Source organism: Vipera berus (genome assembly GCF_964194415.1).
Source record: "Vipera berus genome assembly, chromosome: 1".
In the NCBI taxonomy this organism is placed as follows: Eukaryota; Metazoa; Chordata; class Lepidosauria; order Squamata; family Viperidae; genus Vipera; species Vipera berus.
In genome coordinates, this window is record NC_138202.1 from 192,196,976 (window position 1) to 192,219,271 (window position 22,296).

General features: G+C 41.9%; 1 protein-coding gene across 1 annotated transcript; it reads left to right on the forward strand.

The window, feature by feature from the left end:
- The first annotated feature begins 653 nt into the window (after positions 1 to 653).
- On the forward strand, positions 654 to 21,895 carry RCAN2 (regulator of calcineurin 2). Its single transcript, XM_081315043.1, has 5 exons — positions 654 to 1,044; positions 8,905 to 9,098; positions 9,913 to 10,086; positions 15,079 to 15,250; positions 20,528 to 21,895. Exons 2-5 carry the CDS (start codon positions 9,090 to 9,092, stop codon positions 20,686 to 20,688), a joined length of 516 nt encoding a protein of 171 aa, XP_081171169.1. The 5' UTR covers positions 654 to 1,044; positions 8,905 to 9,089; the 3' UTR covers positions 20,689 to 21,895.
- The last annotated feature ends 401 nt before the right edge of the window (positions 21,896 to 22,296 follow it).

Genomic DNA, 22,296 nt, shown 5'->3' on the forward strand with positions numbered 1-22,296 from the left:
TGTGGCCGGCATGACTAGATGCCAAAGGCGCATGGAACGCTGTTACCTTCCCACCGCAGTGGTCCCTATTTTTCTACTTGCATTTTTTACATGCTTTCGAACTGCTAGGTTGGCAGAAGCTGGGACGAGTAACAGGCGCTCACTCTGTTACATGGCACTCGGGATTCGACCTGCCAAACTGCCAGCCTTCTGATCGACAAGCTCAGCGTCCTAACCTACTGAGCCACCGCATCCCTATGAAAGATAAGATAAGATAACCTTTATTGTCATTTTTTTTACTGTGGGCACAATAGCACACATCAAAAATGAAATTTAGTTGCCCGCTCTCAAAGTGAAACACATACATGACACAGACCTAAACAAGCTAACATGGGAAGGTTGAGATCAGGGATGCTAAAGAAAGAAACGGAAGACTTCATTTTGGCTGCTCAAGAAGAAGCCTTGCAGACTAATTCCATGAAAACAAATATATACTCAGATGAAACCTTAACAGCTCTTGGTCCTTGGCTAGGACTTGAACTATTAAGTTTTTACATTCCAGGCTGTGAATTGAATTGAAGATTAACAACAACAAAAATAATGTCCTGGGGTCATGTGATCCCCTTTTGTGACCTTCTGACAAGCAAAGTCCATGGGGAAGAAAGACAGTAAACATGTTACTGACTTATCAGTTGCAGTGATTCACTTAACAACTGTGGCAAGAAAGGTCATGAAATGGGGCAAAACCTGCTTAACAACTGTCTTGCTTAGCAATGGAAACGCTGGGCTCAGTTGAAGATTACTCGTATACCAATCCAGTGGCCTGTCCATCTCATTGTCATGTCTCTAATATTCAAGAGGTTATTCACTGAGGAAGAGCCACCAAGGTCTATGCAGTCTGAAAATGCCATCAAGACATACCGAGTGGAAACCTATGTGTCTCTAAGAGCTGCTTAACTCATTCTTTCCATCAGTCTTCACACAAAAAGAAATTATAGCACAACATACAAAAAAAATACTGCAAAAGACAAACTGGAAACAAAAATTAAAATAACCAAGAAAATGGTAAGACAACACCTATCCAACCTTGACAAATAATAATAATAATAATAATAATAATAATAATAATAATAATAATAATAATAATAATAATAATAATAATAATAATAATAATTAATAATAATAATAAAGTTGGAAGGGACCTTGGAGGTCATCTAGTCCAACCCCCTGCTCAGGCAGGAAACCCTATACCAGGGGTGTCAAACTGCCGGCCTGTGGGCCAGAGCGTCACAGAGAAACCGCACCCATCCCATTGCCGGCAATGGGAAAAAGCTCCGATACGTCGCGCGACGTCACGTGACGTTGCGAGTTTGACATGTCTGCCCTATACCATTTCAGGCAAATGGCTGCCCAGTCTCTTCTTAAAAACCTCCAGTGTTGGAGCATTCACCAGTTTTGGAGGCAGGTTGTTCCACTGGTTAATTGTTCTAACTGTCAGGAAATTTCTCCTTAGTTCTAGGTTGCTTCTCTCCTTGACTAGTTTCCATCCATTGCTTCTTGTCCTGCCTTCGGGCACTTTGGAGAATAGCTTGAGTCCCTCTTCTTTGTGGCAGCCCCTGAGATATTGGAACACTGCTATCATGTCTCTCCTCGTCCTTCTCTTCGTTAAACTAGACATACCCAATTCCAGCAACCGTGTGATATGATGACCAAAAATTGGCTACAGTATTCCAGGTGTGGTCTTACAACCCAGGATTGTAAAAAGCTAATACAGTCCTGGGTTGCATAAACAGAGGCATAGAATCAAGATCACATTAGTACCGCTTTATAAAACCCTAGTGACACCATACCTGGAATTAAGGAGAAAGTTTCTAACAGCGAGGACAATTGACCAGTGGAACTCCTTGCCTTCAGAAATTGTGGGTGCTCTATCACTGGAGGTTTTTAAGAAGAGGCTGGACAGTCACTTGTCTGAGATGGTATAGGTTCTCCTGCTTGAATGGGGGGCTGGACTAGAAGACCTCCAAGGTCCCTTCCATATTCTATTCTATTCTATTCTATTCTATTCTATTCTATTCTATTCTATTCTATTCTATTCTATTCTATTCTATTCTATTCTATTCTATTCTATTCTATTCTATTCTATTCTATTCTATTCTATTCTATTCTATTCTATTCTATTCTATTCTATTCTATTCTATTCTATTCTATTTTTCAGATTGTCCATCATAGCCATCTTCTAATCCATTCCTATGTATAAGGGATGCCTCCTTATAAAATCTTTGCTTTTCTGTTGGTGTAATATGTATGTGGCCTTATTTTTCATGAAAGCACTGGAGGTTACCAACATAGTGTTAGGACCTTTATCATCTTTTTGGAGGGATTTTTGCACATTCCTCATTTCTGTCTCACTCTTCCAGTCTGTCCTCGAGAGAAAAGCTTGTTCTATGAAAACCAGGAACTCATTGCATCAAGTACTCATGCTGATTTATGTCCAGCTGGCAGGATAGGGCTGTGGTGGTGAACCTGTGTTCTTTTTTTATTATTATTAAAGGCACATGAATTTTATCAGAAAAAAATAGCAGTAACTGTACTAAGCATGACAGGACAAGCAGGAAATATTTACAGTAGCTGTTTCTTTCTCCTTTTCCAAAAGCAAGACATTGTAATATATGTGTCTGTGGAATTTTAATTCTCAAGGCAAATTTGAAACATAGAATTAATCTTTTGCCAATAAAGCACTTGGTTGACATAGCTATGATGACTCAGATGCTGATTAGGTTTGCCACAATTGATTTAGTCTAGGTTCAGATGAAACACATAATCATGTCCTGCTTGCTCTAGAGATGATACAGCAGAGAAAGCAAAGAGTTTGGAGGGGGGGGGACTGAGCTGATGTCAGTCTATGTGGTGATGTCATTGCAATGAGAAATAGATTTAGCTGGCACTAGGCTTTGCTTATTTAGTGGAGGTTGAATTAGGCAGAGACCAGGGACAATAGAAAAGCTGGTATTTCTCCCCCCCTCCTCTCTCTGAAGGAGCATCCTGATCAGTTCGGAGTTAGAAAGCTCTTTTATTTTCTTGACTCTGGGGCTACATAAGCTCTTGATTTATGTCAGGAAGGAGATGCCAGCCCATGACATGGACTATGATGTCTCTTCTCTAGTTGCCTGTGTAGTGGATATAGAGGTATTTACCAACCAAGATGTTAAGGTATGTGCATGCCTTTCATTCTGCAGAGATGCTTCTGACAAGGAGACTTGCAGGATAACAAGAATGTTTAATGTCCTGCAAAAAAAGCAGATCAGATTGTCATGATTATTACCATAACAACCAGAATATTGGGAGTTTAGTATGAAAAGATTAGGGACTATTTCTTCATCTTGTTTTTAAAATGGATTTGTGATCTAATAAATCTAAGAGTTACATCACAAATGAAACCCTAATTAAATAGTAAATTCTCTTTAGTTTTTTTTTCAGTCTGATGCCTTATATAGAAACAACCTATCTTTTTAAAGTAAATTCAGGAATAAATTGTAAATGCATCTGGATGAATGTTCTCTGAGTATAATTGTTCTGAAGTGAAGCTGTGTTGACCTTCAGGTGTTTGTATATAAATGTATTATTTAAGTGGGGAAAAAATCTGTGACTGCACTGCATAGCCAATAATGTGAGTGATTCACCCGAGTTAAAGGATTATTTCAGCCAAAGTTGGACAGTTTTACTTTTTTGCATAAAAATTTGAAAACTTGAGCTGTATTTCTCTTATTTCCTCTTGATCTCCTTTTGTGCACATCAATTATAGTGATTTTTTTTCCTTTTCGTTGCCAAACATCTTAAAAATTAAGAAGAATGTTGTGAAAAACTATTGGTGTACTTAGTCAGAAAAGCTTTCCTTTAAATTGTATTTGTAAAGAGCACAGTGTATTGCATCTGTCCATCTCACTACTGCAGTATAAGAGAAAGGGAAGCCCTGAAGCAGCAGGCAAAAATTATTGCTGCAAATTGTTTTATTTTCTGGAAATTATATTGTGTCAGTGGCAGAGAGTGGATGAAATATATTATCGGTTTGTGTGTGTGTGTGTGTGTGTGTGTTTGTTTAAAAAAAACAACTTAAATTCTGAATACAGTAACAGCTGGTAATTCATATTCACATTGTGCAACTAATATACTTTTTAATGGATTTATTCTTTTCTAGGACCATGTGATAAAATGAAACTCTCATGTTCTCCTGAATTTCTTTCTCTACATTGGGGCTGGAGGAGTGTGTGTGTGTGTGAGAGAGAGAGGGGGGGGGGAGGTTATGAATGCAGTGTCTTCTGTTTCTTCCAAGATGAGAGTTTGATGTAATCTGTATAATGTAAAGATAAGGATGTAATCAAATACTAGAATTATATTGGAATACTTAACAATATCTCGATCAAAGTGAAGCATCTCAATCAATATTTAACTATCATACTTATTTTTCTTCTAAGGCAAACCTAGAATCTAAAGCCATAATCAAAGTCACTGCAGTATATAATGGTAATCCGAATATAGCCAGGCTGGGAAAAAGCAAGGGGTTGATCACCAGATTCAGTCCTCTGGAAGTTTTCAATGAAGAGCTTTCCCTGATGGCAGGGGGTACTCAACGTTTTGTTACATATGTGGAAAAAGTCTCCTTTTCTTAAACACTTGTTCTCACATAAGAAAAGGCCTCCATTCAGGTTTCTTTCAAAACAAGCCACCAAGGAGAAGGAATGCACAGCTATATGTTACGCATATAAATGAAGATCTTGAGACAGGAAAAAAGAAAAGAGTTGGAAAATGTTGGGCATATTTGTTGGTAGCTTATAGTCAGGAGCAGATCCTGTAAATCCATTCCAAAGTGTAGGTTCAGGGACAAATAAATGTTGCAGAATTCACCCGAGGGAAAGACGGAACTGCAGCAGTGATTTCCAAGGAGAACCATCTGAGGTGTCCACATGGACTAGGTCAGGGCTTTTCAACCTTTTCACCCATTGTACCACTTTTAGGATATGGCAACATCCGAGTACCACCAGTCGCCTAGCAAGTGTCAAAAACTTGATGACCCCCCTCAAAAGGAAAAAAAGTGATAAAGTACAGGTAGTCCTCGACTTACAACAGTTCACATAGTGATTGTTCAAAGTTACAATGGCACTGAAAAAAGTGCCGCCCAAGCCAAAGCCGAGCAAGACACCTGCCTGCCCGCCCGGCGGCGCTCTTCCTCCTGTCCGAGGTTTTCATTGTTGTGAGCATTTCTGTTGAGGATTGACAGTGGGGGTGGGGTGGGGGGATGTGTGGTTTTTATTCCCCCCCCCCACCATCTGCTGGGTGGTTGCAGCAGGTTTTGGTCACTTCACATGACCCTGGGACACTGTGACCGTCATAAATATGAATCAGTTGCCAAGCATCTGAATGTAAATCACAAGACCCTGGAGATGCTGCAAAATTCCAGCTGATCAGCACTTCTTCTGGGCTCAGAAGCACCAGGATCAGTGCCGAGCTCCAGCTGGAGACTGACGCTGATCCCGGCGCTTCCACTGAGCCCTGACAGCCCTGCAGCTCCAGCCATCTCTTGCTCAGGCTTGTGCGGTGCTGCCATCAGTTCAGCTCATTCCCCTCCCCCACTACCACTTTTCTAGGATGGTCGCGTACCACCTGCCAGGTGCCAATGTACCACAGGTGGTACCCGTACCACTGGTTGAAAAGCCCTGGACTAGGTCAGCTTGGCAAAAATGTCAGTAGACACTGGGAATGGGGAAGAAAAGGGAGAGAGGTAATTTAGTCTCCATTGCCAGGAAGCTATCAAATTCTCCAAAGGAATCGCCTCTACTTTTCATCTAGAGTGCTAATGGTACTTTTGGGCCCGTGCAGTTTTTTTTCCCTCCACTGACTGCTTTTTCCTTTTGACCTTTTTTCCTGTGATTTGTGAAATGATCAAGGTAAGATATAGCTTCTAGGAGCAGCAGTGGTGACTGCTTTGGCTGCTTGCTCATTTTCCTGAGCAGGTAGACCAAAGGGCAACAACAGGGAGGCAGCAGCTGCCATTGATCACATGTGCATTTGGGAGGACATTTATTAGGAAAGGAAGAAGAAGCCATCATCAGTAGTATTTTACATAGCCAAGTGATGGGCATGTTGCTGAACACACAGACATACCCAAGTTGGCAAAATCTTGAACAAATGCAAGAGACGATCTCTCTGTCTCTCTCTCTCTCTCTCTCTTTAAAAAAATCATTTTTCACAAGTTATAACCAACAGGTAAACTGTTCCTAGATATTGACAATGAGGCTACATTGCTTCTTTTTTATAATTTCAGTTTTCTTTGCTAGCAGCAGAACTCTTATCATCTATCTTCTATCATCTATTCATCTGTCCATGTCCATCCATCCATCCAGTGGAGGAGTGATGGAGAGAGAGAGGGGAAATGATAATATTAGTAGGAAATGATATTTAATTTAATATATATAATCTGTTTTGTTTCTCCCGTCACCAAGGAAATCTAAAACAGGTTAAAGAAAAAAAAAACCTCAGTTCTCATAGAAGCTACTATAACAATAATGAATGATTCATTAGCCATATCATATTTATAATAAAATTTATTCCTAACATAATTTATAAATGTTACTAAATTCAGTGGAATTGTGTTGTTACTTCTGTGGACAAATGTACAAAATATTTATCTACCAGTTACAAGTAAAAAAATAACTTGTACATGTTTTCAGAACACTGACATAAAATATGTCAAAGCAAATGAAAGAACTCCGGTGCATTTGAACTGAATGCCAGCACCCTCTAGAAGAAGAATTATATTCCCCTCATGGCTTAGTTGTGGACTTCCTGGAACATTTAGATGAAATAGGCCTATTGTCTGATCCAGCAGGATTCCTCAGCTGTGCTCACATTGAATATAATGGCAAAAATCAAAAAGACAACTATATGATTATGAAACCATGAGCACCTGACGTAAGAGCAGGTTATAAGGAACAGTGCAACACCAATATGATGGTTTTATTTCTTGCTGTCTTTGATTTTTACCTTTCTACTTTTTCAAATCAAATCTCTGCTATGTTCAAAGATCAACAGCATTAAAGGGTGGGTTGCCGCCAATTAAAAAGCATAGATCTAAATAATAATTATTGTTTAGATAAAAGATAAGTATATAAAAAAACCAAAATCTAAAACCTTTTAGCTTTTTATAATTACTATTATTTAGTCTCTGATGTATTTAATTGACTGTACCCTGTCTTCCTTATGCTGGTCTTTGACCATAATAAACATTTGCTTTGACCTTGCTAATTTGATTTGATTTGATCTTGCTGTCTGCAGACAAATTCTGCTTCCGTTAGGTAGCTTTGTCTCCGTACTCCCAGGGAGGGAGAGAGGCAAGGTGACCAAACATCTCTCTGGTACTGGTGGCACAGCTGTTGCCTTTGCCTTCTCCTTATCTCAAGGTTGGCTTTAGTAAAATTGCCTCTCTAACCCACTACTCCTTAATTGTGCAGTATAACCTAATTTGCTCTAGATTTATGTTTCTCCTGAAAGCACAAGTGTCAAAGGACTTCCCCCCTCCTGTCCTCCCTCATGCCCTCATCTCCATGGGCTGACTAAAACAGGGTTCCTCATTTACCCTTGCAATGTGGGTTCACAGAATATAAAATGCATAACTAAACTTCTGACTTATTTCCTCTCTCTCCTCTTGACCTTGATCTTTCCCAAATATTTATCATTTTTTGCCTATGTGGGTTGGAAGCCAACACTTGAGCTTAAACTGAGATTTTAAAGAGAGGAGCAGCACGCTGCCTCCTCAGCAATTTAATTCTGCAGGTGATTGCTAAATGACCGCTAAAAGTGAAAACAAAAGGAAGGGTGAAAAATGCCTCTCTCTTTTGCACTTCTTCAGGTGAGAAGCATGCCTATATTTCACAAGAAAATCTAGAACATTGTAGTCTCTTTCCAGCAAGGAGTCCTGTGTGTTCTTCTTTTTTGCATTATTTTGTGTTTCTTACTCATGCTGTGCACCTTATTAAAGTCAGTTACAGTCAGCCTGTAATAAAATCTGAATGGTGACCATTGCTCCGTTCCAGGTATCCATAGAGGGGATTCTTTGGTCAAGCATAGCAACACAGTAATCTGCTTTTACACACTTTTCCAACAGCATGGACAAAACACTTGTTTTGCTACAAATCCCAGTTCCTTGTCTTGAAGGAATTTTATAATTTGACTTTCAACAAACTGTAAAAGTACAATCACATGCAGGAATATCTTCAGGGATGGTCAATGGCATCGGAATAGTGAGCATAAACAGGAAACTGAAGCCCTGTCTCTTTTTGCACATTTGAAACGCAGGTCTGAAAGGGGCAGGTCTTCAATCCCTGGTGTTTCCCACCATTCTGATGTTATGGACTCTTGCTAGGGTCATCCCTGATCTTGTGGCATCAGCAAAGCGTTACATCATATTCTCGGTTCTGAAGAGGAATGAGGCTTCCTAATCTAGGAAAATTGCCCGAATTGGCATGGAATAACCTCTCTGGTCCTGCTTCCTGCTCCCAGTACAGAAGACACTCGGAAAGCTAATATATTTGCAATAGTGGCGAATATCTGTAGCTCAGGTATAGGATGAGGTTGAAGGTTCGTACTCTGAGCTTGTGGGTTGGTTTCTGAACGTTTCGCTACCAGGCTAGGTAACATCTTCAGCTGAGTTTAGGGGATATCAGTGTCAGTGTTCTTCTGCTTATAAGGGCTTCAGGTGTGGTCAGTAGGTCTTGTGATGGGTCTTGCGATGGGTCAGGTGTGGGTGTGAGGGTCTTGTGGTGGGCTACTATATTGTCTTCTACAGGAAGTCCTTGTTTAATGACTGCCTTGTTGCAGTAATGAAAAAGTAATTTTGTGAGTAGTCCTCACATTTACAATTTTTTTCAGGCCTGTAAAGGAGATGAAAACTGAAGGAAGATCATAAGCACAGAAACAGTTTCACTTAGCAATCACATCCCATAATAACCAAGTTGGTCCCAATTGTGGTTGCTAAATGACAACGACCTATTCAATCAAAGAACACTTTCTCCAGCAAACAGCGAGGTCGACCCCTTTCAGCTGAAAAAGACGACATGTTGCAGGTTAGGGTTAATGTTAGGAAGATGGTATTTTCCATCCAAAATGGAAGATCTCCTGTGGAGACATTCAGTGTGACTTGGGACTGGTTTTGGGGACGGTTGTTGATCTCTAACTGATCCACAGAACAATTTTCTCCTCCCATTTGGCTTGGGAGGAATCTGTGCTTCTGTAACTATTTATGCCCAGGCCAGTCAGAGAAAGTTGACTCTTGCTGGTTTAGCCTTTTTCTTTCTTTTTCCTTGTGGTTCAGTGACGGGAATATTGACCTTTGGGAAGCAGGTACACAAACATGCCAACAACAACAGATTAATATGATGAGGGTTCTTGGGCACAAAGAATGCAATAAGAGTATTAGTGAGACACTGAAAAACAGACAAAAGTTTGTCAGTCCCCTGGAAGGCAGTGAGATTGGAGTGATAATGAGTGAAATTGTTGCAAGGAAGGGATTAGAATTGACCAAAGGGTGTTCTTTCATGCCTAGCCACTCAAATTATACCATTTGAAAATATTGTATGTCTTTTTAGCATCATCACAGTAAAGTAATCCTCAGCCAGTCCCCTCCCCCCCAGGTCAGATTGTTATATGTGTTGATTATTGTTTTACTACACATACATTCTTTATACATACTTTATATGGTTTCATATTACGTATGAATTTGTATACTATAATATAAACTTAATAAAGGAAAGAGTTTGGGTATACAAAGGTAGTTAGTTCTTAAATTCAATTCTTGTCAGTTATTTTCTTATATGTATCACATTTACAGAGATACAATGGACTTTTCAAGCTAACCTGATAACGTTTTTACCATTGCAGGAGAAATTTGAGAGCTTGTTCCGTGCTTATGATGACTGTGTGACATTTCAGCTGTTTAAAAGTTTTCGACGCATAAAAATTGACTTCAACAACCCCAAATCAGCTGCTAATGCTAGAACAGAACTTCATGAAACACAGTTCCAAGGGAAGAAATTAAAGCTCTACTTTGCAAAGGTGATATTCTTTTTTTACACAAGCATTCATTCACCCAGATACAGAGGAGGTAATTTAAAATTTGAGCATATTAATGTCAGACAAGAGACCAGAACTTATACTAATCATGATAATGTGGGTACGGGTAAAGTGCACAAAATATTAATCAATCAGAATAGAGCTGAAAAGAGACCTTGGAGGTCTTCTAGTCCAACCCCCTGCTCAAGCAGGAAACCCTATATAATTTGAGACAAGTGGCTGTCCAGTCTCTTCTTAAAAACCTCCAGTCTGAAGGCATAGCTATTCCACTGGTTAATTGTCCTCGCTGTTAGGAAGTTTCTCCTTAATTCCAGGTTGCTTCTCTCCTTGATTAGTTTCCATCCATTGCTTCTTGTCCTGTCCTCTGGTGCTTTGGAAAATAAGTTGACCCCCTCTTCTGTGTAGCAGCCCCTCAAATACTGGAATACTGGATAGTTAATTTTAGTCTGAGAGTCAGTTTGATATAGTGGCTAAGGTACCAGGCTAGGCTAGAAACTGGGAGACTGAGTTCTAGTCAGCCAGCTGGGTAACCTTGGTCAAGTCACTTTCTCTCAGCCCTAGGAAAGAGGCAATAGCAGTGGCAGATCACTTCTGAAAAATCTTGCCAAGAAATGTTTAGGGACTAGTCCAGACAGTCTCTGGAATTGGACATGATTGCATGAAAGAAAAAAAAAGTTCTCTCTGTCTTTGCGTTGCCTCAAGATAATCAAAGCCAAAAGAGCACCCGTCTGCTAGTCTGAATTAAAACTTTAAAATGTTTTGATACCTTTGTCATGTTATGATCTATATTTTCTTCATGGTAACATTTAAAGCAGTTTAATCTTGTCATGTTGCAGGACCAACTAAATTTACATACAGGCAACATGAACTAGTAAGGGACGCGGTGGCTCAGTGGGTTAGGACGCTGAGCTTGTCGATCAGAAGGTCGGCAGTTTGGTGGGTCAAATCCCGAGTGCTGCGTAACAGAGCGAGCGCCTGTTACTCGTCCCAGCTTCTGCCAACCTAGCAGTTCGAAAGCACGTAAAAATGCAAGTAGAAAAATAGGGACCACTACGGTGGGAAGGTAACAGCGTTCTGTGCGCCTTTGGCATCTAGTCATGCCAGCCACATGACCACGGAGACGTCCTCAGACAAGCGCTGGCACTTCGGCTTTGAAACGGAGATGAGCACCGGCCCCTAGAGTTGGAAACGACTAGCACGCATGTGCGGGGGAACCTTTACCTTTACCTAACATGAACTAATATAGCTGGTGATGAAGCACCTCTGTCAATTTGTTTCTAAATATATTTCTAAATATGATAAATAAATGACTAGGATGCACGGGTTAGGACTTCATTGTTCTCAACCTCTAGTGTATTTCCCACTTTCCTTATACACAGTCTAAAAATGGGGAACATTTTTAACAAAATAACAGAATAAGAGAGTTGGAAGCAACCTTGGAGGTCTTCTAGTCCAGGGGTCCCCAACCCCCGTCCACGGACTGGTACTGGTCTACGGCCAGTTAGGAAGTGGGCCATGCAGCTGGAGGCATGCAGCAAGTCTGCAGTGGTCTAGGCAGGGGTGGGAGCAGGGGTGGGATTCAGCCAGTTCGCACCACTTCGGCAGAACTGGTGGCTAATTTTTTGTTGCCCAGGCCCAGAATGGACTTCCAGAAGTGGCATCCACACAGAGAACTGGTTGTTCCCATATTTGAATCCCACCACTGGGCGGGACAGTGGCAGGGCAGAAGCCAGCTTGCTCAGTGCAAAGGTTCTCCAGTAGCTGCGCTTGCAACTGGCTGGCAACATCTGAGCTCAGCATCCTTCCTCCTCTTCCTTCTCCTGCTTCTTTTGCTCTCTCTTCTTCTGCCTCCTCCTCCTCCTCTTCCTCTTCTTGCTTCCTTTCCCTCCTGCTGCTTTTTTCCCCTCTTCCTCTTCTTCCTCACTTTCCTCCTCTCCCCCTCCCAGCACCCCAGCTGGGCTCTGCTCCCTTTGCGCAAGTCTCCAAGTTTGCAAGGAAAGAGTGCGCCAGCCCAGCTTGCAACGGGGGGGGGGATTTTGGAGGGGGATTCTCCTCTTCCAAAGTATGTGTTTGTGAAGGTGCTTTCTCTGGATGCAAATAAGGGCAAGGAGAAGCTACCTTTCACTTTAAGCACTACGCCTTCAAGGGAATCTCTCTCTCATTGGCACGTTTTCTAAGACCGCTGAGATTTTTGCTTTTGTTTTGATGGTGCTCCAGGTGCTTCATGTTTTGGCAATTTTCTGCCTGCTTTTCATGGGTTTAATTTTGTGTGTGTGTGTGTGTGTGTTTACATTCCTTTCTTCATGCAGCTCTCAGGTTTGCAAGCCAAGCCCACTCCACCCCGGCTTGCAATGGGGGAGGGGAGAAGCTACGTTTCCCCTTAAGCACTGTATCTCCAAGGGAATCCCTCTCTCATCTGCACCTTTTCCAAGGCTACTGGGCTTGCGCAGTGCCCTCCCTCCTTCCCTCCCCCCCCCTTTCTCTCTCTCTGAATGGTTTTCTCAGCACTTCCTCAACTTGCTGGGTCTTTGGTTTGTTTTGCTGGAAGGCTGAGTTTAGGATTGTCTCTTTTCCTTCCCACTTTCTTAAACGCAGAAAGTCACTGGTCTAATCTAATACAATGTAATAATAATAGAAATAAAGTGTATTATTTATTTGTTTATTTAGAAAATTTAGAATAAATATAATAAATCTTCCTGAACACCCCCCCCCACTCCCCACCCACCCCCCGCAGTCCATGGGAAATTTTTCTTCCATGAAACCGGTCCCTGGTACCAAAAAGGTTGGGGACCTCTGTTCTAATCCAACCCGCTGCTCAAGCAGGAAACCCTATATCATTTCAGACAAATGGTTTTCCAATCTGTTCTTAAAAATCTTCAGTGTTGGAGCACCCACAGCTTCTGGAGGCCAGCCCTTCCACTGATTAATTCTTCTAACTGTCAGGAAATTTCTCCTTATTTCTAGGTTGGTTCTCTCCTTCATTAGTTTCTAATCATTGTTTCTTGTCCTGCCTTCAAGTGCTTTGGACAAGAGATTGACCCCCTTTTCCTTTTGGCAGCCCCTCAAATATTGAAACACTGCTATCATGTCACCCCTACTCAGGGCTTTTTTTCTCATAGAACGCTCAGAACGGAGTTCCGGCACCCTTTTTTGGATGGAACCTTATAGGGTAGGCAAGGCGGGTTGTATGACATGTGTGAGTTTCGGCACCTTTTTCTTTTACAAAAAAAGCACTGCCCCTAGTCCTTCTCTTCTTTAAACTAAATATACCCAATTCCTGCAACTGTTCTTTATGTTTTAGCCTCCAGTCCAGTGGTGGGATTTAAATATGTAAACAACTGGTTCTCTATGTGGACGCCGTTTCCGGAAGTCCATTCTGGGCCTGGGTAACAAAAAATTAGCTACTGGTTCTGCCAAAGTGGTGCGAACCAGCTGAATCCCACCACTGCTCCAGGCTCCTTTTTAATACTCAAAGCAGCCATAATGGTCTGATGTTTATATTCATGCTTCCCAGAATCATACTATTTTAGTTGGGTGGCCCTTTAACTCTATTAAACATATAAATAAATACCGATTTGGTTTGGGCAATCTCCATATAGCTGAAAAAAACAGCGCACCAGCAACAGACAAGCTGAAAGGACAATTTTTCTTCCATTAGCAATATTGTTTTGATAGTCTAACCAAGCTACACAGACATGACACTGTGTACCATTAAGTTGTCTACATCACCAAAGGAACCAAACTACACATTTTAAAGGAAGAAGAGCCCCACAACACTGTTTCACCATGCATTCGATAGAAGGCTGGAGATCAGGATGCAATCACCCATCGAAGAAAAACTAGGGAGAAAACATGGAATCCCCAACACATTGGGAAGTGGAATGCCGGAGCCAAATGAGAGCTCCCGAAGTCTGGTCCATTAGTCTTATCTTTAAGACAGCATCTGTCAGTAATTTATTGTGATTACAGACTAGGAATGTAGGTATGTAGAATATGACTAGACAAACTTGGGATCAGTGGACACTGTTTGGAAATATGTGGGGGTTTTGCCTATTCAGTATAATGGAATGGCCAGTCACTATATATCCTTTGCCAGAATACAAATTGGTGAAGATTCTCCTTCACATCTTCTAGCTTCCTTGATGCTGACTATCACTGTGGCTATCTTTGTCTTTTTTCCTAGGTAAGTGGGCATATCCCAGGCAAAGCTGTGGGCTGAAACTGCCTCCCATTTTTAACTTTTAAGAATGCCTGTAGACTCTTTCTGGGACCTGGGGCAGTGGTAGGATTCAGCCGGTTCGCACCAGTTTGGCAGAATCTGTAGCTAATTTTTTGTTGCCCAGGCTCAGAATGGACTTCTGGAAGTGGCATCCACACAGAGAACTGGTTGTTCACATATTTGAATCCCACCACTGACCTGGGGGCATTCCTGCCAATAAAGATAATGTTAGAAGTTGCTCCATGTTGTAGCGTATAAGATTTCCATTTCTTTTTTTAATTAAATAGTCAGGTATACTGTATAAATTAGCTGAAGCAAGGAATCTTGTGAATGCTTAGACACCACCTTTTTCTGCCCTTCAGCTATAGGATTTCTACAGAGAGCAAAGTCATCCCTTTATTTTCTTTGCAGATCAAGTGTGGCACAGGCTGTCAAAAAGACAGATTTAGTTTGTTTCCATTGGCCTTACAGACAGCTACATTAGCCCATCCCTTTGGAAAGGGGAGGACAGTTATGAGTGTAATACAACACTACCTGAAAATAGCAAAGCATTTATTTGTGGATCTACTTTCTGTCCTTTACTGCAGCCTTCTTTTCCATCCTGGTGCCTTCGAGATTAGTTGAGGCTGAAACTAACAATCCTCTGGAAATTGGTCCCCAAAATATGGGGGGTATTGGGCTGAACATAATTGTTTTATTCTTCTATACGTACTCTCCTGAAGCAATACTGTGTTTCCCCCTTCATCTCTGTAAAGGTCCAGACTCTGGAGAATGATGGGGAAGTCTTTCACTTGGCTCCACCCCAGCCATCCAAGCAATTCCTCATCTCCCCTCTGGCCTCCCCTCCTGCAGATTGGCAATCGAAAACTGATGATACACCAGTCATCAATTATGACCTCCTGTATGCCATTTCTAAACTGGGACCAGGTCAGTTTCATGATTCTTCTTATTTTCAAGTTTAGGAAGTGGAGAACAGAAAACAAAGCAGACGTAACGGATGCTTGTGTCTGCAATTTATTGTTGAACTCACCATTCTTCTTTACAGTTGCAGAAGAGTGATCAGGTGTGGCAATATTCTGGGGCGGCAGAAGGGATGGATGTTGGATGGAGGGGCATAGGAGAGGGGACTACCACGGGCATGGTCAGAGCCAGTATTCCCTCAGCCTGCCTTTCTGATTCCCTTTCTTTCCTGCATACGCGTGTTATCTCACCACTCTTTTTCTCATTTCTCTCACACCATAACTTTCTCCATCTAACCTTTTTTTATTTTTACTCTCCCTCTCCCTCTTTATCCTCCCAGGCCCTAAATCAGGATCCCTTTCTGCAGTCTTTTCTCCCGCTTAGCTTTTTCTTCCTTGTTGCTCCTTATTGTATTGCAGGAGGCCTCTGCGACCCTTCCTTCCTTCCTTCCTTCCTTCCTTCCTTCCTTCCTTCCTTCCTTCCTTCCTTCCTTCCTTCCTTCCTTCCTTCCTTCCTTCCTTCCTTCCTTCTTTCCTTCCTCCCTCCCTCCCTCCCTCCCTCCCTCCGCAAAATTCACCTTTGAATAAAAGAGAAAGATCATTGTATGAAGGTCAACATAATTATTACATAATTCCCAGGGTCGAATATGCGTGCCCTTATTTTCAAATTGAAATATAAGGATGGCTGCACTCAGTACCAAAGTCGATTTGGGATTTCATAAAATAGAAGAAATGAGACCACACGAGCAAAACTTAAATAATAAAATAAACTGCCCCTTGGGAAGCTACCAATTCAAAGTGATGCCATTTGGACCGCAGGGGGCCCCAGCTGTATTTATGCAGTTGATTAATGAGTCCTACATGAACATTTATACAAAGGGGTTCTGGTGTATCTTGATGACATTCTGATATACAGTACAAATATGACTGACCACATATGACTGGTCAGAGAAGTGTTAAAGAAACTATTGAATGCCAAACTTTATGTCAAATTGTCGAAATGTGAATTTCACCAAACCCGATTAGATTATCTTGGCTATAGAATTTCCGATGAGGGCATCAAAATGGACTCAGCCAAAGTGAAAACAACAATTGAATGGCAGCCCCCCAAAACTTGCAAACAGCGCCAGAGCTTCCTAGGGTTTGCCAATTTCTACCGTCAATTCATTCCCTCTTTTGCCGAGATTGCTCTACCCCTTACAGAACTACTCAAAATGGGTAAAGGAGGGGGAAAACCACGAGCTAGCCAACCACTAGCATGGACTATGAGTTGTCAGAAAACTTTTGAGAATTTAAAAAGACTATTTGCGGCTGAACCGGTCCTAAAGCACCCCTGCCCCGGAGAACCTTTTGTAATTCAAGCAGATGCCAGTGACGTGGCAGTCAGAGCTGTGTTACTTCAAAAGAATAAGAGTGGAGTCCTACAAACTTGTGCCTACACCTCTAAATTCACGAAAATTCACGGAAGGCGAGAGGAGATGGACAGTCTGGGAGAAGGAGGCCTTTGCAATTAGGTAGGGGCTATTAAACTGGTAACACTATTTAGAAGGGAGCAAGGTGCCTTTTGAAGTATGGACAGATCACAAAAATTTACAGGCACTAAAAACTCCCCGCAAATTGTCCCCAAAGCAGGTCCGATGGGCACAGTACTTTAACCATTTTAACTTTACTTTAAAGTACATACCGGGAAGAAAAATCATCCTAACTGATGCACTATCCCGACTGCCACAGTGCAAAAGTGAACGCGAAGAGATCTACGAGGCAATTATCCCCAGTTCACAACCTGCAGTACAACTCACACCTCACAGAACTAAGGGAGTGAAGAAGATAAAACGAGAGCTCCTTACCGATCAATGGTTCAAAGATAATCAAACCTCCCTAACGTGCAGGGATGGTTTGGCATACATGGGGGAAAAATTGTGTCTACCTGAAACCCTCTGTCTCAATGCTCTCAGACACAGCCATGATGTAAAACAGGCTGTACGCTTTGGATATTTAAAAACTCTACACCGGATATTTAAAAACTCTACACCTCATCTGCCGGCAATTTTGGTGGCTGGGGCTAAAACCAGATGTGGAAAACTGTCGAGTTGTGCCATATGTGCCACCATGAAAAGAATTCCAGGGAAAACCCCTGGGCTACTGCAGTCGGTAGCCGACCCTTTTCAACCATGGGAAGAAATAGCTATTGACTTTATTGTAGAACTACCCAACAGTAAAGGAAATACTGTCATCTGGACTGTGATAGATCTGTTTTCGAAGCAGGCTTACTTTATTGCCTGTAAAGGACTCCCATCTGCACAATGACTAAATTGTTCCTGAAACATATCTACCTACTGCATGGCGCCCCTAAGCAAATAATTTCAGATAGAGGAGTGCATTTCACAGCAAAATTTTGGAGGATTTTCCTTAAATTAATTGGATCATCCCAAGGCTTATCATCTGCTTTTCATCCAGCTACCAATGGGGCTGCAGAATCTGCTAACAAAATGGTGGAGCAATACTTCAGATGCTGTTTCCTACCAACAGACAAACTGGACTGACCTCCCTTTCGCCGAGGTGGCCTACAATAATTCTGTTCACAGCAGCACTGGCCACACACCTTTCAGAGTAGCCACAGGAAAAGAGTTCAGCCCGATGCCTGACTATCCTCAGGTGCCCTCCGCTTCCCAGACACTTGATCAATGGGTGAAGGGGTGGGAAGAGGTTTGGAGAAATATGAAAACAGCATGCTAAGCTTGTAAGCTGCCCTGAGTCTTCGGAGAAGGGCGGGATATAAATGGAATTAGAATAAAAAAAATAAAATAAAAAAAAGACTTCTGAGACTTATAAAAAACAGGCTGATAAAAAAGAAGGCTCCCCAAAGAACATTCCAAGTTGAGGAAAAGGTTTATCTGTCAACTAAATATTTACATCTCAAATTACCCAGCAAGAAATTGGGACCAAAATTCTTGGGGCCTTTCCCCATTGTGAGAATCATCAACCTGGTCACAGTAAAATTGAAACTCCCCAGACTTTTGGGAAGAATTCACCCGGTGTCCCATTGTAGCTTACTTAAACCTTTTCGAGCCTCCACTTTAAGACCTCCCCCTAAGAAAACACCTGGACCCCTCGGACTAGTGGGTCAGACCCTTTATGAAGTGAAATGTATTGTTGACTCTAGAATCTTTAAGGGAAAATTGCACTACCTAGTACAATGGAAGGGATACCCATTGTCTGAAGCCATTTGGGTGAAATCTAGCGATGTGAAAGCTGACAGACTTATCAAAACGTTTTATGAGAAACACCCCAACAAACCAAAAGCCAGCTCCTAACTTGTGTTTGTTTATATTACAGGATCTGTTCTTTTTGTAAGGGGGGCCAGATGTCAATGCTGCAAACATTGACATGTTTTTGCACTGACAATATAAGAGACAGCGCTTTGTTTAAACTGCTTCGCTTTGAATCTATTTTGAGAAGATAAGATAAGCTGTGCACAGAAAGGGAAGTGAAACTTCATATGTAAAACTAATTGGTGAACGTGATTCATGACGTGTAATTAAGGGAGGGAGATTCTGCAGGATATGATGTGTCAAGGGGAGGAGAATTCTGATTCTGGCATCCCTCCATGAGCGCCAATGTTTCATTATTAAGACTTTTTAGATAAACAATGCCTGCATTTTGTTTGAACTGTCTCATTTATCGGAACCATGACACCTGCATTATCATAGATTCTGGCAGCACCTGGTAACAGTAATTGATTAAAAAAAATCTGAATTGGATGTTCTTGGATTAGAGACCATTAGGAAATACCAAAGATGTGGCCCGCTCTCGGAAATCATAATCACAAGGACAAACTGAACAAATTCCAGTTCCATCACAGGAGCATGGATAGACCCAGGGGCCAAACACTTTGGCAGTTCAGTTGAGAGGTTTGCACTGGTCACATGTGCTGATGACCTTTGGCAGAATTGGGATGGTATTGGTGCATCCATTCTGGTGCTCCTTGATCTCTCAGCAGTTTTTAATACCATTGGTCACAGGGTGCTTCTGGACTGGCTATGCAGGTTAGGAGTAGGAGGTATTGTGTTGCAGTAGTTCATGTCCTTTCTTAGTGGTCGGTTTCAGTCAATGTTGCTGGGGACAGGGGGTCAGGTCTTGTCCAGAGGGGGGCATTTTTGGGGTGTCTCAAGGCTCAATCGTCTCCCCTTTCCTGTTTAACTTCTACATGAAACCACTGGCTAAAGTCATCTGTCAGTTTGGAATTTGGCATCATCATGACACTAACAATACCCAAATATACATCTCAACTCTGGGCTGTGCAGATGAAGTTGTCAATTTACTTGTCCAGCCTCTGCAGGGTCTGGATGAGGCAGAATAGATTTCAGCTCAATCCGGCCAAGACTGAGCGGCTGTGGCTATTTGTCCACACAGGGTCAGGATGTTTCCATCATTAGTCTTGGATGGAACTGCACTTCCTCATTCTAGACAGGTATGCAACTGGGGCCCTTCCTGCTTGGAAGAGCATGTGGCAGCTGTGGCCATCTTTTGCACAGGCTTATCTGTATGCCAGTTGTGCCCTTTCCTCAGTTGGAAGGTCCTTTTCATGGTTACTCATGCCTTAGTCATCTCATCACTGGATTATTGAAATGTGCTATATGTGGGGCTGTCCTTGGAGACTATCCAGAAGTTACAATTGGTACAAAATGCAGTGCTGGGAGCAGTATTGGGCACCTCTCAGTATGCCCACGTGTCACTGCTACTACATGAGTTGCATTTATTGTCAGCCAGCTTCTTAGTGCATTTCAAGGTGCTGGCATAAAAGGCACATAGCCTTTTGTAGCAGAGGGACTGAATATCCGAGGGACGGCCTATTTACAACTAGTCCTGCCACCTATTATGTTCTAGCAGAGTGAGAATGCTCCAGATCCCTACTATTACATGCTGTCACAAAAGTGTGCCTTCTCTGTTGTGGCTCCTGCCCTCTGGAGCAGCATCCCACCCCAACCCCCGAGATATGGACAGCTCCCTCTCTCCTAGGATTCAAAGAAGCATTTAAGACCTAGTTTTGGTATCAGGTCTGCGGTTGATGTGTTTGTTGGGGCCCTCATTTGATTTGATTTTTTTATTGTGTGATTGTTTTAGTCCATGTTGTCTGTAGGGTTATATGTATTTATCTTTTTTTACTGATTTGTAAGTCACTCAGAGTCTACTGGAATGGGTGACTATAAAATAAATGTAAAATAATATTTTTCTTGATTTTCAGGTGAGAAATATGAACTACATCCAGGTACTGATTCCACTCCAAGTGTAGTTGTACACATCTGTGACAGCCATGCAACAGAAGAGGAGGCCCCAAACAATATACCAAAGCCACAAATTATGCAGACTCGACGTCCTAGCCTACCATCCTCTATATGTGGTTGATTTGCCCCAAGAACATAACTTCTCTCGTTTTCTCCAAGTAGAACTCAACTATGTCTCTCTGTGTAATCCAGTGTTTAGTTTCTTAGCATATTCCCTGTATGGTAATGGAGCCTAAGCGACAACAGGGCTCAGAATGTGCTCTTTGTAATCATTTTTATGTCACATTCCTGCAGAACAGAAGGAGAGAGGGGATTAGGTGGAGGGATTTTCGAAACTTCTTTAGGCTGCAACCTGGGATAAAGTCAGCAAGCCTTTCTTTTAAGGAAACGTATCAGATTGAATTGCACAAACCAAGTTTCTTTAAATGTTATTCATTAAATGGAGCTATTAATGTTGGATGTGTTGTTCTGACCAACAGTTCTCACATGTTCCAAAGCATATTTCTATAAATAGGTTTTTCTTATATTTACTGTACAGCATAACTTTCTTCTCTGGGCTTCAATAAGGAGGACCTCTTGTTCAATGGAAGACTCCATCCCAGACCTACCTTGTAATACTTTATCTGCAAGGAAAGGGCCTTGAAGAGCAGAACTGTGGAAGGTTCTATCTATGAATCCTTGAACAGCCATTTTCAGAACAAACAGAAACAAGCTAGGGCTCTGACATTGGAAAATCAGAAGTCAGCCCTTAGTTGTGCACAGACTAACCTTTTTTTGGTTTGTTTTATAAACAAATCTTTTTAATGCACAAATGCAACCAGCATGAAGTAATTCCATGCATTTTCAGTGCACAGCTACTACCTGGAGACAAATTAAGGCAGTTCAGCCTTCACTGAAATTAAAATTATCCTAGTGATTTCAAGAATTTAAGATTAATTATTTGATGCAGATCCTCATTCTTTTAACAATGAATTCAGATAGTTGAGTGACAATCACTTTTCAGACTAAAAAGTAGGACTATTCCAGATAAGATACTGGCTTCTTTAACGCTTAAGCACATGATTTTACATACATAGAATTATATAACAGTGAAGTATATTTTCAAATGATTGTCCCCTCTCTAAAAAGTTTTTTTCTTTCCTTTTAATATTAGTGAGATTGCCATGCTTCAGAGAAGGTATAAATTAAAGTCAGTTATATCTGTAGCTAAAAGCCTATTAAGGGGACGCGGTGGCTCAGTGGGTTAGGACGCTGAGCTTGTCGATCAGAAGGTCGGCAGTTTGGCGGGTCGAATCCCGAGTGCCGCGTAACAGAGTGAGCGCCTGTTACTCGTCCCAGCTTCTGCCAACCTAGCAGTTCGAAAGCACGTAAAAATGCAAGTAGAAAAATAGGGACCACTACGGTGGGAAGGTAACAGCGTTCCGTGCGCCTTTGGTGTCTAGTCATGCCGGCCACATGACCACGGAGATGTCCTCGGACAAGCGCTGGCTCTTCGGCTTTGAAACGGAGATGAGCACCGGCCCCTAGAGTCGGAAACGACTAGCACACATGTGCGGGGGAACCTTTACCTTTACCTAAAAGCCCATTAGTGGGCTAATGCCTCCTTAAGTAACACCAGCTGCCTGCAATTAGTGTAGGTTCGCATCCCACCAGGCTCAAGGTTGACTCAGCCTTCCATCCTTACCAGGTAGGTAAAATGAGGACCCAGATTGTTGGGGGCAATAAGCTG